Source organism: Tachyglossus aculeatus, chromosome 1, assembly GCF_015852505.1.
Source record: "Tachyglossus aculeatus isolate mTacAcu1 chromosome 1, mTacAcu1.pri, whole genome shotgun sequence".
Classification (NCBI taxonomy): domain Eukaryota; kingdom Metazoa; phylum Chordata; class Mammalia; order Monotremata; family Tachyglossidae; genus Tachyglossus; species Tachyglossus aculeatus.
Window position 1 is genome coordinate 31062072 of NC_052066.1, and position 18144 is coordinate 31080215.

General features: G+C 44.2%; 1 protein-coding gene across 2 annotated transcripts in view; it reads right to left on the reverse strand.

Moving 5' to 3' along the window:
- The window catches only part of LRRIQ4 (leucine rich repeats and IQ motif containing 4), a 43805-nt gene that overhangs the window by 23519 nt on the left and 2142 nt on the right, over window positions 1-18144 (reverse strand). The window contains exons 2-3 of one of the 2 annotated variants that reach the window (XM_038749027.1): window positions 16256-17378; window positions 4600-4773 (exon numbers count right to left, since the gene is read on the reverse strand). In XM_038749027.1, the coding sequence (XP_038604955.1) occupies window positions 4600-4773; window positions 16256-17329 (1248 nt within the window). In that variant the 5' untranslated portion in view covers window positions 17330-17378. Of the gene's footprint in view, window positions 1-4599; window positions 4774-16255; window positions 17408-18144 lie in introns of both variants that reach the window. The other variant, XM_038749018.1, reaches the window with a different exon arrangement.

The following is an 18144-nucleotide window of genomic DNA, read 5'->3' on the forward strand; positions in this document are numbered from 1 at the left end:
CAGGCATCAATAGCAACAATATACATAAACATAGTTAGATATATATATATATATATGCACATCAAAAGGGAATGACACAGCCATCCTGCCTACCCTTCAGAAATATGCAGCAGATGCCCACCACAGCAGTGCCAAATGCTCCACTCATCGAGCAAATGCAAACAATTCCTTCCACCTGGCCAAACACTAGCTACTTATCCTATCCTGCCTTCACTACTGCATCAGCCTCTTCCAGTCCATACTTCATTCATTCATTCATTCAGTAGTATTTATTGAGCACTTACTGTGTGCAGAGCACTGTACTAAGCGCTTGGAAAGTACAATTCAACAACAGAGACAACCCCTGCCCAACAACGGGCTCACAGTCTAGAAGAGTATGCAGTCTAGACAGAGCTCCTTATCTTCCCTCCCAAACCCTGTCCTCTCCCTAACTTTCCCATCACTGTAGATGGCACTACCATCCTTCCCACCTCACAAGCCCACAACCTTGATGTCATCCTCAACTCCGCTCTCTCGTTCACCCCTCCCATCCAATCCGTCACCAAAACCTGCTGGTCTCACCTCTGCAACATCACCAAAATCTACCCTTTCCTCTCCATCCAAACTGCTACCTTGCTGGTTCAATCTCTCATCCTATCCCGACTGGATTACCACATCAGCTTCCTCTCTGATCTCCCATCCTCCTGTCTCTCCCCACTTCAGTCTATACTTCATGCTGCTGCCCAGATCATCTCTGTGCAGAAATGCTGTGGGCATGTTACTCCCCTCCTCAAAATTCTCCAGTGGCTACCAGTCAACCTACGCATCAAGCAAAAACTCCTCACCCTGGGCTTCAAGGCTGTCCATCCCCTCGCCCCCTCCTACTTCACCTCCCTTCTCTCCTTCTCCAGGCCCGCACCCTCCACTCCTCTGCCGCTAACCTCCTCACTGGGCCTCGTTCTCGCTTGTCCCGCCGTCGACCCCCGGCCCACGACCTCCCCCCGCCCGGAATGCCCTCCCTCTGCCCATCCGCCAAGCTAGCTCTCTTCCTCCCTTCAAAGCCCTACTGAGAGCTCACCTCCTCCAAGAGGCCTTCCCAGACTGAGCCCCCCTTTTTCCTCTCCTCCTCCCCATCCCCCCGCCCTATCTCCTTCCCCTCCCCACAGCACTTCTATATATTTGTACAGATTTATTACTCTATTTTACTTGTACTTATTTACTATTCTATTTATTTTGTTAATGATGTGCATTTGGCTTTAATTCTATTTGTTCTGATGACTTGACATCTGTCCACATGTTTTGTTTTGTTGTCTGTCTCCCTTTTCTAGACTGTGAGCCCGTTGTTGGGTAGGGACTGTCTCTATATGTTGCCGACTTGTACTTCCCAAGCGCTTAGTAATGATAATAATAATGATGGCATTTATTAAGCACTTACTATGTGCAAAGCACTGCTCTAAGCAGTGGGGTGGTAACAAGGTGATCAGGTTGTCCCACGGGGGGCTCACAGTCTTAATCCCCATTTTACAGATGAGGTAACTGAGGCACAGAGAAGTTAAGTGACTTGCCCAAAGTCACACAGCTGACAATTGGCGGAGCTGGGATTTGAACCCATGACCTCTGACTCCGAAGTCCAGGGTCTTTCCAATGAGCCACCTACAGTGCTCTGCACACAGTAAGTGCTCAATAAATATGATTGAATGAATGAATGAATGAATAATAGGGGGGACTCTGCTTTCTGGGTCATTTTCCCACAAAACAATAATAATAATGGCATTTATTAAGTGCTTACTATATGCCAAGCACTGATCTAAGCACTGGGGGGGATACAAGGTGATCAGGTTGTCCCTCATGGGGCTCACAGTCTTCATCCCCATTTTACAGATGAGGTAACTGAGGCCCAGAGAAGTTAAATGACTTGCCCAAAGTCGCACAGCTGACACGTGGCGGAGCCAGGATTCGAACCCACGACCTCTGACTCCAAAGCCCATGCTCTTTCCACTGAGCCACGCTGTTTCAAAACCATCCAGCCCATGTTTCCCCACTCCTCAGAAACCTCCAGTACATAAATGCCATCGACTGATTGCTTGGTTAGCGGGAGCTACGATCGGAAAGAAAAATACACACTTTCTCGCTCTTTATCTCTGGCTCTTGCTCACTCTCACCCAGAGATCTTCCCCTTGGACACCAGCATCAGCAAAATGGAGTCCACCTGGTCCCACCTTTCTCCTGCCTCTTTTCAGAGATGGCTCTTTCTTCCTGCACTGAGCTGGAGGACTGCCTTTTTCTTAGGGATTTCTATCGGGCAGATAGCTGACAGAGTAGGCCCTGGAGCCCTGAAAAGTCTGGACAACAGAGGCAGCAACCCCTCCAACTCCACCTAACTGCAAGAAGTCTCTGGCAAACAGAGGCCGGGGAAGGGGACTTCATGTTTTATGGTATTTAAAAATTTGTGGTATTTGTTAAGCGCTTACTAGGTGCCAGACATTGTACAGAGCGCTGGGGTAGATACGCGGTAATTGGACTGGACGGAGTCCCTGTCCCACATGGGGCTCACAGTCTTAATCTCCATTTCACAGAAGAGGGAACTGAGGCACAGAGAAATGAAGTGACTTGCCCCAGATCACACAGCAGGCAAGTGGCAGAGCCGAGATTAGAACCCAGGACCTTCCAACTCTCAGGCCCGTGTTCATTTGGTAGGTGCTTACTGTAAACTCACTGTGGGCAGGGATTAAACCAACTCTGTTATATTGTACTCTCCCGAGTGCTCAGTGCTCTGCCAACAGTAAGCAGCCAATAAGTACAATTAATTGATTTCAATTGTATTTATTGAGCACTTACTGTGTGCAGAGCACTGTAATAAGCGCTTGGGAAGTACAAGTCGGCAACATATAGAGATGGTCCCTGCCCAGCAATGGGCTCACAGTCTAGAAGGGGGAGACAGACAACAAAACAACACAAGTAGACAGGTGTCAATACCATCAGAATAAATAGAATTATAGCTATATACACATCATTAATAAAATAAATAGAGTAATAAAGATGTATAAATGTACACAAGTGCTGTGGGGAGGGGAAGGAGGGAGGGCAGAGGGAGGGAGTGGAGGCGATGAGGAGGAGAGGAGGAGGAGAGGATAAGAGGAGGCTTAGTCTGGGGCAAACACAAGATAATCAGGTCAGATCCAGTTCTTGCCCTACATGATAATAATAATAAAGTTGGTATTTGTTAAGCACTTACTATGTGCACAGCACTGTACTAAGCGCTTGGGAAGTACAAGTCGGCAACATATAGAAATGGTCCCTGCCCAACAATGGGCTCACAGTATAGAAGGGGGAGACAGACAACAAAATAGAACAATTAGACAGGTGTCAATACCATCAGAATAAATAGAATTATAGCTATATACACATCATTAATAAAATAAATAGAGTAATAAAGATGTATAACTATACACAAGTGCTGTGGGGAGGGGAAGGAGGTAGGGCAGAGGGAGGGAGTGGAGGAGATGGGGAGGAGAGGAGGAGCAGAGGATAAGGGGATAAGGATAAGCGCTTAATAAAAATGCCATTATTATTATTATTATTATTATTAAGGGGAGGCTTAGTCTGGGGCAGATGCAAGATAATCAGGTCAGATACGTTCTTGCCCTACATAATAATAATAATAAAGTTGATATTTGTTAAGCACTTACTATGTGCAAAGCACTGTTCTAAGCGCTGAGGTACATACAAGGTAATCAGGTTGACCAAGTGGGGCTCACAGTCTTCATCCCCATTTTACAGATGAGGGAACTGAGGCTCAGAGAAGTAAAGTGACTTGCCCAAGGTCACACAGCTGACAAGTGGCAGAGCCGGGATTAGAACCCACGACCTCTGGCTCCCCAGCCCATGCTCTTTCCACTGAGCCACGCTGCTTCTCATGGGGTTCACAGAAGTAGGAGGGGGAAACCATATTGAATCCCTATTTTACAGTTGAAGAAATTGAGGCCTAGAGAAGTTAAATAATGCTTTGTCCAAGGTTACAGAGGTGGGCCATAACCAAGATGGAACATTTGACCCTAAATAGGAATGAATAGCTCATCCTATCACTTTTTTAGGGTATTCCTTAAGTGCTAACTATGTGCCAGGCACTGTACTAAGCACTTAGGATACAAGCTAACTACGTTGGACTCGATTCCTGTCCCACGTGGGGCTCACAGTCTTAATCCCCATTTTATAGATGAGGTAACTGAGGTGCAGAGAAGTGACGTGACTTGCCCAAGGTCACACAGCAGAGAATTGGTGGGACCAGATTTAGAACCCAGGTCCTCTGAGTCCCAGGCCAGTGCTCTATCCACTAGGCAACACTGCTTCTCACTTCCAATCAATCAATCAATCAATCAATCAATCGTATTTATTGAGCACTTACTATGTGCAGAGCACTGTACTAAGTGCTTGGGAAGTACAAATTGGCAACATATAGAGACAGTCCCTACCCAACAGTGGGCTCACAGTCTAAAAGGGGGAGACAGAGAACAAAACCAAACATACTAACAAAATAAAATAAATAGAATAGATATGTACAAGTAAAATAGATAAATAAATAGAGTAATAAATATGTACAAACATATAACGTTTTCCTACCTGCAGTTTTTTGATGCTTTCTGGGAGAGCTGTCAATTTGATTCCTTGATCTTGTCCAAGGTATAATTTCTCCAGGGATTGAAGAAGTAAGACTTCTTCGGGAAAGACACTGAATTCATTTCCAGTTAAACCAAGGCACTTCAATTTTGAGAGAGTGGCCACCTCTGGAGGTAACTGGAAATGTAAAAAAATAATAATAATCAGCATTACATAGGGTCAAAGTTTGTGAATCAGGAAATTTATTGCGCTTTAGGTCGTGACAAAGTATACAATTACAGTCTTTAAAACCTTTAGTTTTTTCTTTGTTGATTAGTTTTCCAAAATTGATGGAGAATATTGGAGGTGGGAGTTGGCGATTTTTTATGGTATTTGTTAGGCACTTACAATATGTCAAACACTGTTGTAAACTCTTGCGTAGGAATGAGGTAATTAGGTTGAACACAAGTCTCCCTCCCAAGGGCTCAAGGTAAGAAGGAGGAAGAACAGAGAACAATTTGATACCAGTTGTATTGTATCACATTCTCCCTGCTGCCTAGTGGATAAAGCATGGGCCTGGAGGCACACAACAGGCACTCAATAAATTCCATTGATTGATTCACTGACTGATTTTGGGATCTTGAAATTAGGAAATAAGGAAAGCTGAATGTTATTTCTAATTTTTCTAGAGACTTTTTCATCACACTCACAGCCTTGATATCTTCCCTCTCCTACAAAGGTTACAGTCTTAGCATCATTTCTCACATATCTCTCTCTTACACCTCCCACACCCATTCTGTCTTTATTGTTCTGCTGAACCTTCTGATATAATGAAGCAGCATGGCACCTCTCTTCTCTCCTTCTCCAGCCCAGCCCACACCCTCCGCTCCTCTGCCGCTAATTTCCTCACCGTGCCTCGTTCTCGCATGTCCCACCGTCGACCCCCAGCCCACGTTCTCCCCCTGGCATGGAATGCCCTCCCCTCACACATCCGCCAAGCTAGCTCTCTTCCTCCCTTCAAAGCCCTACTGAGAGCTCACCTCCTCCAGGAGGCCTTCCCACACTGAGCCCTCCTTTTCCTCTCCTCCTCCCCATTCCCCCTCCCTACCTCCTTCCCCTCCCCACAGCACTTGCATATATATTTATACAGATTTATTACTCTATTTATTTTACTTGTACATATTTACTATTCTATTTATTTTGTTAATGATGCGCATATAGCTTTAATTTTATTTGTTCTGACGATTTGGACACTTGTCTACATGTTTTGTTTTGTTGTCTGTCTCCCCCTTCTAGACTGTGAGCCCGTTGTTGGGTAGGGACCGTCTCCATATGTTGCCGACTTGTACTTCCCAAGCGCTTAGTACAGTGCTCTGCACACAGTAAGCGCTCAATAAATACGATTGAATGAATAAATGGGTAGTGGGAGTCAGAAGGTCATGGATTCTAAACCATGACTTAACTTCTCTGTGCCTCAGTTACCTCAGCTGTAAAATGGGGATTTAGACGGTGAGCCCCACGGGGGACAATCTGATTACCTTGTATCTACCCCAGAGCTTAGAACAGTGCTTGACACATAGTAAGTGTTTAATAAATACCGTTATTATTATTATTATTATTATTATTATTATTATTAATTCCGACTCTAGCACTTGTCTGCTATGTGGCTTTGGGCAAGTCGCTTCACTTCTCTGGGCCTTAGTTTCCTCATCTGAAAAATGGGGATTGCTACTACAAGCCCCACGTGGGACAAGGACTGTGTCAAACCCGATATGCTTGTACCACCCCAGCGCTTAGTACAGTGCCTAGCAAATAGTAAGTGCTTAACAAGCACCATTATTATTATTATATAATGGTTCATGGACTCACCTCTTCCTCTCCACTCTAAGAACCACTAACCTGGTGTAAACCTCCGTATTTGCCTTCTTACTCATCTCCCTGCTTTTAGTCCCTTTTTATGGTATTTGTTAAGCGCTGACTGTGTGCCAAGCACTGTTCTAAGCTCTGGGGTAGATACAAGGTAATCAGATTGTCCCCCGTGGGGCTCACAGTCTAAATCCCCATTTTACAGCTGAGGTAACTGAGGCACAGAGAAATTAAGTCATGGATTAGAATCCATAACCTTCTGACTCCCACTTTTGGTAGATACAAGTTAATCAGGTCAGACACAGTCCCTGTCCCATGTGGGACTCACAGTCTAAGTAGGAAGGAGAACAGGTATTGACTCCATTTTACAGTTGAGGAAACTGTAGAACACCAGAGAAGTTAAGTGACTTGCCCAAGGTCACACAGCAGGCAAGAGGCAGAGCTGGGATTGGAATTTAGGTCCTCTGATTCCTAGGCCTGTTTGCTTTCCACTAGGCCATGCTGCGTTACAGCTATCAATCAATCATATTTATTGAGCGCTACTGTGTGCAGAGCACTGTACTAAGCGCTTGGGAAGTACAAGTTGGCAACACATAGAGACAGTCCCTACCCAACAGCGGGCTCACAGTCTAGAAGGGGGAGACAGAGAACAAAACCAAACATATTAACAAAATAAAATAAATAGAATAGATATGTACAAGAAAATAGAGTAATAAATATGTACAATCATATATACATATACACAGGTATGCATATCAGCTCTTCAAATGGCCCATCAGAGCTTATCCCTCCTCTTCTCAAAATCTCCAGTGACTCCCCATTGCTCTTCGCATAAAACATAAGCCTTTGACTATCTTGCACCCAACTCATGTATGAGCCCCTCAACAATCAATCAATCAATCAATCATATTTATTGAGTGCTTACTGTGTGCAGAGCACTGTACTAAGCGCTTGGGAAGTACAGTTGGCAACATATAGAGACAGTCCCTACCCAACAGTGGGCTCACAGTCTAAAAGGGGGAGACAGAGAACAAAACCAAACATACTAACAAAATAAAATAAATAAATAGAATAGATATGTACAAGTAAAATAAATAAATAAATAGAGTAATACTCAACAAGCATATCTCTTAACTATTCCTTGCTCCCAAATCTCTTCCAATCCACTGCTCGTGCTTTTCCCACTGCCTCCATCTTCCGTTTCACCAAACCGCATCCCTCCCCACCTCTGACTCCTTCTAGAACCTTAAAATAATTATAATAAGAATAATGTTGGCATTTGTTAAGCGCTTACTATGTGACAAGCACTGTTCTAAGCGCTGGGGGAGATACAAGGTGATCAGGTTGTCCCACGTGGGGCTCACAGTCTTAATCCCCATTTTACAGATGAGGTAGCTGAGGCTCAGAAAAGTTAAGTGACTTGCCCAAGGTCACACAGCAGACAGGTGGCTCCATGAGGTTATATATAAATCCCCAAATTGTCCGGGTTAGGTTTCCACACCTCTGCCCCCTATCATAATGTATTTACTCATGTTTATCATCTATGTCTGGCTCAGTGGAAAGAGCCCGGGCTTTGGAGTCAGAGGTCATGGGTTCAAATCCCGGCTCCTCCAATTGTCAGCTGTGTGACCTTGGGCAAGTCACTTAACTTCTCTGGGCCTGTCACCTCAACTGTAAAATGGGGATGAAGACTGTGAGCCCCCTGTGGGACAACTTGATCACCTTGTAACCTCCCCAGCACTTAGAACAGTGCTTTGCACATAGTAAGTGCTTAATAAATGCCATTATTATTATTATTATTGTTATTATTATTATGTCTATTTTCAATCCATTTACATCAGTTTGTCTTCCCTATTGGAGAAGACAAATGGAGAGTCAATACCTGTTCTCCTTCCTAATTAAACTGTGAGACCCACATGGGACAGGGACTGTGTCTGACCAGATTAACTTGTATCTACCAACAGCACTTGAACAGACTTTTAGACACTTTTAGACTGTGAGCCCACTGTTGGGTAGGGACTGTCTCTATATGTTGCCAACTTGTACTTCCCAAGCACTTAATACAGTGCTCTGCACACAGTAAGCGCTCAATAAATACGATTGATGATGATGATGATGAACAGTGCTTGACACATAGTCGGCGCTTAACAAATCTAGACTGTGAGCCCACTGTTGGGTAGGGACCATCTCTATACGTTGCCAACTTGTGCTTCCCAAGCGCTTAGTACAGTGCTCTGCACAAAGTAAGCGCTCAATAAATACGATTGAATGAATAAACAAATACCGTAAAAAGGGACTAAAAGCAGGGAGATAAGTAAGAAAGCAAATAAGGAGATTTACACTAGGTTAGTGGTTTTTAGAGTGGAGAGGAAGAGGTGAGAGAGAGAAGGGATCACACCTTATACTTCTGTATGCGCTTCAGACAATCAATCAGTGGTATTTATTGAGCATGTAGTATGTGCAGAGCACTACACGAAGCACTTGGGAGCATACAGTTCAATAATAATTAAAATTATGGTACTTATTAAGCACTTACTATGTGCCAAGCACTGTTTGAAGCACTGGGGTAGATACAAGTTCATCAAATTGGACACGGTCCAAGTCCCACATGAGGCTCACACTCTTCATGCTCAGTTTTTGCAGATGAGGGAACCGAGGCCCAGAGAAGTTAAGTGATTTGCCCAAGGTCACACAGCAGACATGCGGCGGAGCCAGGATTAGAACTCAGGTCCTTCTGACTCCCAGCGATGTGCTCTATCCACTACGCCATGCTGCTTTGCAATAAAGGGGGTACACAGGATCCCTGCCCACAAGAACCTTACATACTAGAAGGGGAGACTGACATTAAAATACATTACGGGTGAATAGGTACAGAAAGTGCTGTAGAGGTAGGGTGAATATTAAAGTGCTCAAAGGTTCAGACACAAGTGCATAGGTGATGCAGAAGGAGGGCGAATAAGGGAAATGAGGGTTTAATCAGGGAAGGCCTCTTGGAGGAAATCTCATATTCGGAGAACTTCAAAGAACGGCAATCGAGCATCTAATACAGCACTCTACACTTAGCAGCGTGGCTCAGTGGAAAGAGCATGGGCTTTGGAGTCAGAGGTCATGGGTTCAAATCCCAGCTCTGCCAACTGTCAGCTGTGTGACTTTGGGCAAGTCGCTTCACTTCTCTGTGCCTCAGTGACCTCATCTGTAAAATGGGGATTAAAACTGTGAGCCCCCCATGGGACAATCTGATCACCTTGTAACCTCCCCAGTGCTTAGAACAGTGCTCTGCACATAGTAAGTGCTTAATAAATGCCATCATTATTATTATTATTATTAGCAGGCACTCAATACTGATACTATTTTGACTCTTTTTCTGATCCTCTTCTGTTTCTAATAATAACAATAATTGTGGTATTGGTTAAGTGCTTACTATGTGCCAGGCATTCTACTAAGCGCTGGGGTGGATACAAGCAAATTGTGTTGGACGCAGTTCCTGTCCCACGTGGGGCTCGCAGTCTCAATCCCCATTTTACAGATGAGGTGTCTGAGGCCCAGAGAAGTGAAGTGACTTGCCCAAGGTCACCCAGCAGACAAGAGGAGGAGTCAGGATTAGAACCCATGACCTTGTGACTCCCGGGCCCACGCTCTATCCATTACGCCAAGCTGTTTATCATTTTCCTCACGTTTTATACTGGAATAACATTTACTTATGCTTCTCATTTAAGAATGGATAAAATCCGATTCATTTAGAGAAGCAGTGTTGCTCAGTGGAAAGATCACGGACTTGGGAGTCAGGGGTCATGGGTTCTACTCCTGACTCTGCCATTTGTTAAGCTGTGTGACTTTGGGCAAGTCACTTCACTTCTCTGTGCCTCAGTTCCCTTATCTGTAAAAGGGGATTAAGACTGTGAGCCCCACGTAGGACAACCTGATTATCTTGTATTCCCCCCAGCGCTTAGAACAGTGCTTGGCACATAGTAAGCACTTAACAAATACCATCATTATTATTATTATTATGTGGTAGCAAGCTTGGCCTTTCCAACTGCTCCTGCTACCACTCCCGCTGATGCTGCCTTTACTCCCTGTCCCGTGGAGTCAGAGATCACGGGTTCAAATCCCGGCTCTGCCAATTGTCAATTGTGTGACTTTGGGCAAGTCACTTCACTTCTCTGGGCCTCAGTTATCTCATCTGTAAAATGGGGATTAAGACTATGAGCCCCCCGTGGGACAACCTGATCACCTTGTAACCTCCCCAGTGCTTAGAACACTGCTTTGCACATAGTAAGCGCTTAATAACATGGCTCAGTGGAAAGAGCACGGGTTTTGGAGTCAGAGATCATGGGCTGAAATCCCAGCTCTGCCAACTGTGTGACTTTGAGCCAGTCACTTCACTTCTCTGTGCCTCAGTTACCTCATCTGTAAAATGGGGATTAAGACTGTGAGCCCCCCATGGGACAACCTGATCACCTTGTAACCTCCCCAGCGCTTAGAACAGTGCTTTGCACATAGAAAGCGCTTAATAAATGCCATTATTATTATTATTATGATCACCACTTTCTTTCTTTTCACACTGTCCAATGCCTCTCTAAAGGCTTTTAACGCCAGTAATTTTACCTTAAGCTAAATCTAGAGTGAAAAAATTAGCAGTGGGAGACATCCATTTACTTTTCTCCTTATATAACCTAAAAATCAACAGAACCCAGTTGGTCCACCAAACAAATGTATCCTCTCCAGTTCTCCCAAGCACTTAGTAGAGTGAGAAGCAGCTTAGGGGATAGAGTACCAGCCGGAGAGTCAGAAGGACCTGGGTTCTAATCCTGACTCCACCACATGTCTGCTGCGTGGCCTTGGGCAAGTCACTTCACTTCTCGGGGACTCAGTTACCTCATCTGGAAAATGGGGATTAAAAGTGTGAGCCCCACGTGGGACAGGGACTATGTCCAGTCCGATTATCTTATATCTACCCCGGTGCTTAGAACAGTGCTTCCCACATAGTAAGGTCTTAACAAGAACCATGATTATTATGATTCGAAAGTCATTTTCAAAAAGTCGTTTAATCCACCGACTTCCAAAAAAAGATATTAACTTTGTACCCTTCCTTAGAACAATATAAAAGAGGGACAAGTGAAAAATGCAACACTTTCAAAATGATTAGAAGGAAATTGTTTTAAATATCCATCAGAATCCCACATTAACCTTTTTCCTGATCTGTTTCAAAAAGGTATGTCCAAATTTTAGAAGAGTTTTTTAAAGCAAGGCAGATGCAACTGTCACCCATGTCTAGACTGAAAAAGAAATGGACTAGACTAATGGAGCCAATCGCTTCATTAGAATTTATGGCAATTAACCACCCCACTCTGTTTAGTTGCGGAAAGGCTGCTTTTTATCTCCTCATTTTCCTTTTCAAAACTCAGCCATTATGGTTAGATATAATCAACTACAATAGGGATAATTCTGGGATAGAAAGATTAAGAAAAAAGTTACCGAGTGATTTATTGACTGATGCGAATTATTTCTGAGATTTTCCATAAGGAATGTGGCTATTTCTTCAAGGATAAAAAAATAACTAAATAATAATAAAGATGGCATTTGTTAAGGGCTTACTATGTGCAAAGCACTGTTCTAAGCACTGGGGAGGATACAAGGTGATCAGATTGTCCCAAGCGGGGCTCAGAGTCTTCATCCCCATTTTACAGATGAGGTAACTGAGGCCCAGAGAAATGAAGTGACTTGCCCAAAGTCATACAGCTGACAATTGGTAGAACCAGAATTTGAACCCATGCCCCCTGACTCCCAAGCCTGTACTCTTTCCATTGAGCTACGCTGCTTCCCTAAACACTGTAACTAAAGTTACAGTGCGTCTGACCCATTCGGTCTACCAAAAAAAGCCAACTGGGATGGTAGTAGCGTGGCTCAGTGGAAAGAGCCCGGGCTTTGGAGTCAGAGGTCATGGGTTCAAATCCCAGCTCTGCCTATTGCCAGCTGTGTGACTTTGGGCCAGTCACTTAACTTCTCTGTGCCTCAATTCCCTCATCTGTGAAATGAGGATTAAGACTGTGAGCCCCACATGGGACAACCTGATCACCTTATATCCCCCCAGAGCTTAGAACAGTGCTTTGGACATAGTAAGCGCTTAATAAATACCATAATAATAATAATAATAGTCTGTCTAGTGGCAATTTTCCCTTGCACCTGTACAAGTAGGGAGAGGCTGGTTGGCGAACTCCTGGAAGCTGACTTGGCATCCCAAGGTGAAAAGCACAAAGCAGAGGTCTAGATCTGAGTCCCTAAAATGGGATTCAAATGGAAGGGAAATGATGACAGGACATGGAAGAAGGGCATGCATGATAAGTAAGGAAAATAAATCTGAGTGGGAAGAGGTTCTTGGGAGAAAAATGTGAGTAGCTGAATAGGAAGAATTGCAATAATAATAACAATAACTTATTATTCTGGTTTTTGTTGAGTGCTTACTGTGTGTCAGGCACTGTACTAAGTGGCTTAGTGGAAAGAGCACCGGGCGTGGGAGTCAGAGGATGTGGATTCTAATCCCGACTCTGCCACTTATCTGCTGTGTGACCTTGGGCAAGTCACTTTACTTCTCTGTGCCACATTTACCTCATCTGTAAAATGGGGATTAAAAGTGTGAGCTCCACGTGGGACAACCTGATTACTCTGTATATACCCCAGTGCTCAGAACAGTGCTTGGCACATCATAATAATAATAATAATAATAATAATAATAATAATAGCATTTGTTAAGTGCTTACTATGTGCCAAGCACAGTTCAAAGCACTGGGGGGATACAAGGTAATCAGGTTGTCCCACATGGGGCTCACAGTCTTCATCCCCATTTTCCAGATGAGGTAACTGAGGCCCAGAGAAGTAAAGTGACTTGCCCAAAGTCACCCAGCAGACAAGTGGTGGAGTGGGTATTAGAACCCATGACCTCTGACTCCCAAGCCCGGGCTCTTTCCACAGAGCCACACTGCACTTAACAAATACTGTGTGGCTCAGTGGAAAGAGCATGGCCTTGGAGTCAGAGGTCATCGGTTCAAATCCCGGCTCCGCCACTTGTCAGCTGTGTGACTTTGGGAAAGTAACAACTTCCCTGGGCCTCAGTTACCTCATCTGGAAAATGGGGATTAAGGCTGTGAAGCCCATGTGGGACAACCTGATCACCTTGGAAACTCCCCAACACTCAGAACAGTGCTTTGCACATAGTAAGCACTTAATAAATGCCATCATTATTATTATTATTATTATTATTATGAGTACTGTACTAAGTGATGGGAAGAGTAAAATACAACAATAAAGATACATTCCCTGTCCCCAACGAGTTTACAGTCCCATCTCCCAAAGTCACCAGATCTCAATTTCCCCCATCTTCAAAGATCTTCTCTTCCAACAAGGCTTCCCTGATTAATTCCCAACACCTTGAGCTTAGAGAAGCAGTATGGCCTTGTGGCAAGAGCACCAGTTTGGGAGCCATAGGAGGTCGTGGGATCTAATCCCCACTTCACCACTTGTCTGCTGTGTGACCTTGGGCAAGTCACTTAACTTCTCCATTCCTCAGTTACCTAATCTGCGAAATGTGGATTAAGACATGTCCAAGATTGAACTCCTTGTCTTCCCTCCCAAACCCTGCCCCTCCCTGACTTTCCTATCTCTGCTGACGGCACTACCATCCTTCCCGTCTCACAAGCCCGCAACCTTGGTGTCATCCTCGACTCCGCTCTCTCGTTCACCCCTCACATCCTATCCTTCACCAAAACCTGCCGTTCTCAGCTCCGCAACATTGCCAAGATCCGCCCTTTCCTCTCCATCCAAACTGCTACCCTGCTCATTCAAGTTCTCATCCTATCCCGTCTGGACTACTGCATCAGCCTTCTCTCTGATCTCCCATCCTCGTGTCTCTCCCCACTTCAATCCATACTTCATGCTGCTGCCCGGATTGTCTTGGTCCAGAAACGCTCTGGGCATGTTACTCCCCTCCTCAAAAATCTCCAGTGGCTACCAATCAATCTGCGCATCAGGCAGAAACTCCTCACCCTGGGCTTCAAGGCTGTCCATCTATCCCCTCGCCCCCTCCTACCTCACCTCCCTTCTCTCCTTCTACAGCCCATCCCGCACCCTCCGCTCCTCCGCCGCTAATCTCCTCACCATTAGGCCTCGTTCTCGCCTGTCCCGCCATTGACCCCTGGCCCACGTCATCCCGCTGGCCTGGAAAGCCCTCCTTCTGCCCATCCGCCAAGCTCGCTCTCTTCCTCCCTTCAAAGCCCTACTGAGAGCTCACCTCCTCCAGGAGGCCTTCCCAGACTGTGCCCCTTCCTTCCTCTCCCCCTCGTCCCCCCTCCATCCCCCCATCTTGCCTCCTTCCCTTCTCCACAGCACCTGTATATATGTATATATGTTTGTACATATTTATTACTCTATTTATTTATTTATTTATTTTGCTTGTACATATCTATTCTATTTATTTTATTTTGTTAGTATGTTTGGTTTTGTTCTCTGTCTTCCCCTTTTAGACTGTGAGCCCACTGTTGGGTAGGGACTGTCTCTATATGTTGCCAACTTGTACTTCCCAAGCACTTAGTACAGTGTTCTGCACATAGTAAGTGCTCAACAAATATGATTGATTGACTGTGAGCCTCATGTTCATTCATTCATTCAATTGTATTTATTGAGTGCTTACTGTGTGCAGAGCACTGTACTAAGCGCATGGGAAGTACAAGTTGACAACATATAGAGACAGTCCCTACCCAACAGCGGGTTCACAGTCTAGAAGACTGTCCATGTTGGACAACCTGATGACTTTGCATCTACCCCAGCGCTTAGAACAGTGCTTGGCACATAGTAAGCTCTTTACAAAGAGTATGATTATTATTATTATTATCAACTCAACAGCTACCTATGAATGTACTTTGGTATTTATACCTATCCCTAGCATATATGCCCGTATGTATATTTAATGTAATTTATCTTGATATTTTATCCTGGACTATTCCCTGGTTCTAGACCCTATCTTACTCTTGCATTTCCTGCTGTACCCTCTATTTATGTAAACTGCCACCTTGGGCAAGTCACTTAACATCTCTGAGCCTCATTACCTTAATCTGTAAAATGAGGAGTAATACTGTGAGCCCCATGTGGGACATGGACGGCGTCCAACCGCTTAGCTTGTATCAATCAATCAATCAATTGTATTTATTGAGCGCTTACTGTGTGCAGAGCACTGTACTAAGCGCTTGGGAAGTACAAGTTGGCAACATATAGAGACAGTCCCTACCCAACAGTGGGCTCACAGTCTAAAAGGGGGAGACGGACAACAAAACCAAACATGCTAACAAAATAAAATAAATAGAATAGATATGTACAAGTAAAATAAATAAATAAATAGAGTAATAAATATGTACAAACATATATACATATATACAGGTGCTGTGGGGAAGGGAAGGAGGTAAGATGGGGGGATGGAGAGGATGGAGATGCAGAGCACTGTACTAGACGCTTGGGAGGTCCGAGGCGTTTTAGTTGTATCTATCCCAGTGCTTGGTATAGTGTCTAGCACATAGTAAACACTTAACAAATACTATAAAAGAAAAAGAAAAGAAAGAATGGATCAAGGTTGTTCAACAGGCGTTTTAGTTGTATCTATCCCAGCGCTTGGTATAGTGTCTAGCACATAGTAAACACTTAACAAATACTATTAAAGAAAAAGAAAAGAAAGAATGGATCAAGGTTGTTCAACAGATTAACAGGAAAAATTTAAAGTGATAGGCAGCACTTTACATACTAAAATGACTGTGAGGAAGTAAATCAGTACCTGGCATATTTTATTGTCATCCAGTGACAATATTTCCAGATTTTTCAAAGCACAGATCTCCTCAGGGAAACAATCAAAAACATTCTGACTTAAATCCAAAAACCTAATACTTGCTAGTCTTTTAAAAGAACGGCGTAAAGTTTTCAAGCCGTTGTTTTTCATGTAGAGAAGCTGAAGGGCTGTCCACTTGCAAATCTGACGGGGCACTTTTTCCAAATAGTTACCTGAAAGTCCAATTTCAGTCATCTCTGTAAGCTCCTGGAAATTCTGAGGTAGACTACGAAGGCAATTGTACGAAATGTCAAGCACTATCATTTTCTTACAGTGAGACACCGAGTCAGGAACTGATAGCACCTGGTTAGAAGCCATAAAGAATTTCATTAATTTGGTCAGGGATCCGATCTCTTCGGGGATCATGCTGATTCGGTTCTGTTCCAAATCTATGATTTCCAAGTCGAAAAGCGAACAAAGATCACGGGGGAAACTCTCGAATTTGTTTTTCTGCAGATAGATCTCTTTTAGCTTTGTGTGATTCACTATTTCCTTGGGCAGACAGCTTAGGTTATTGAATGACAATCCCAGCAGCTCGAGGTGGTGGAGGTTTTTACAAATCTGAGCTGGAAACTCATCCAAGTTTACCTTATAAAGCCTGAGCTCTCTGAGGGCTCTAAATTGGCTAATGATGTGCAGTGAATTGCAATTAAGCGGATTCCTGCTCAGATCCAGACACAGCAGATGTCTCAGTTCTCCGAGCTCTTTGCAAAGGGCTCTTATGTTGTTATTATTCAAGTAGAGAACTTTCATATTCTTGAGATGACAAATGTCTGTCGAAATGGTTTCAATCTGATTCTTTTCCAAATGCACTTCTTCCAAATCGTTCATTCCTAAAATCCGTGATGGAACAGCTGTGAGCTGTTGATTTGCAAAATCTATAAAAAATGTCCTGTCGGCAGCCGAGTCTGGTGGAATGTCTTCTTTCTCTGATTCTTCATTGTTTTGAATATTCTGCGGAAACTGCAATTGATCTTTCATGCTGGAGAACTTTTCCACGTCGTTCGACGGAACCTCCAACATTCTGTCAGTGGAATGATCAGACCCAATTATCCAATATCCTTAAGGCCATCTGAAGAAAAAGAAATCCGAGTCACCTTCCTATTGTCAGAAAAACTTAAAGTTAGATCAATTGAATGAAATCCTAGAAACACAAAATTCACTCAATCGTATTTATTGAGCGCTTACTGTGTGCAGAGCACTGGACTAAGCGCTTGGGAAGTACAAGTTGGCAACATATAGGGACGGTCCCTACCCAACAGTGGGCTCACAGTCTAGAAGACTGTGACAAAGTGTCACAGAATAAGATTTGTGAGACTAGTAGGCTGTTCAAGTCCTTCTTGTACGTTTTCTCCACCTCTTTCTCCTTCTAACAGAGGCATATTGCCTTACTCCCTTTCCCCCTCATCTCACCTCCCTTCTCTCCTTCTCCAGCCCAGCCCGCACCCTCCACTCCTCTGCCGCTAACCTCCTCACTGTGCCTCCTTCTCACCTGTCCCGCCGTCGACCCCCGGCCCACGTCCTTTTGGTCTCTATATGTTGCTGAATTGTACTTCCCAAGCGCTTAGTACAGTGCTCTGCACACAGTAAGCACTCAATAAATACGATCGAATAAATGAATGAATGAATACTGATAATAATAATAATGGTATTGGTTAAGCGCTCATTCTGTGGAAACCACTGAAGCAGTGTGACTCAATGGAACGACCACAGGGCTGGAAGTCAGAGGACCTGGGTTCTAATCCTGACTGCTATTGGTCTGCTGTGTGACCGTGTGTGACCCGTGTGACCTTAGGCAAGTCACTTCATTCCTCTGTGCCTCTGTTCCCTCACCTGTA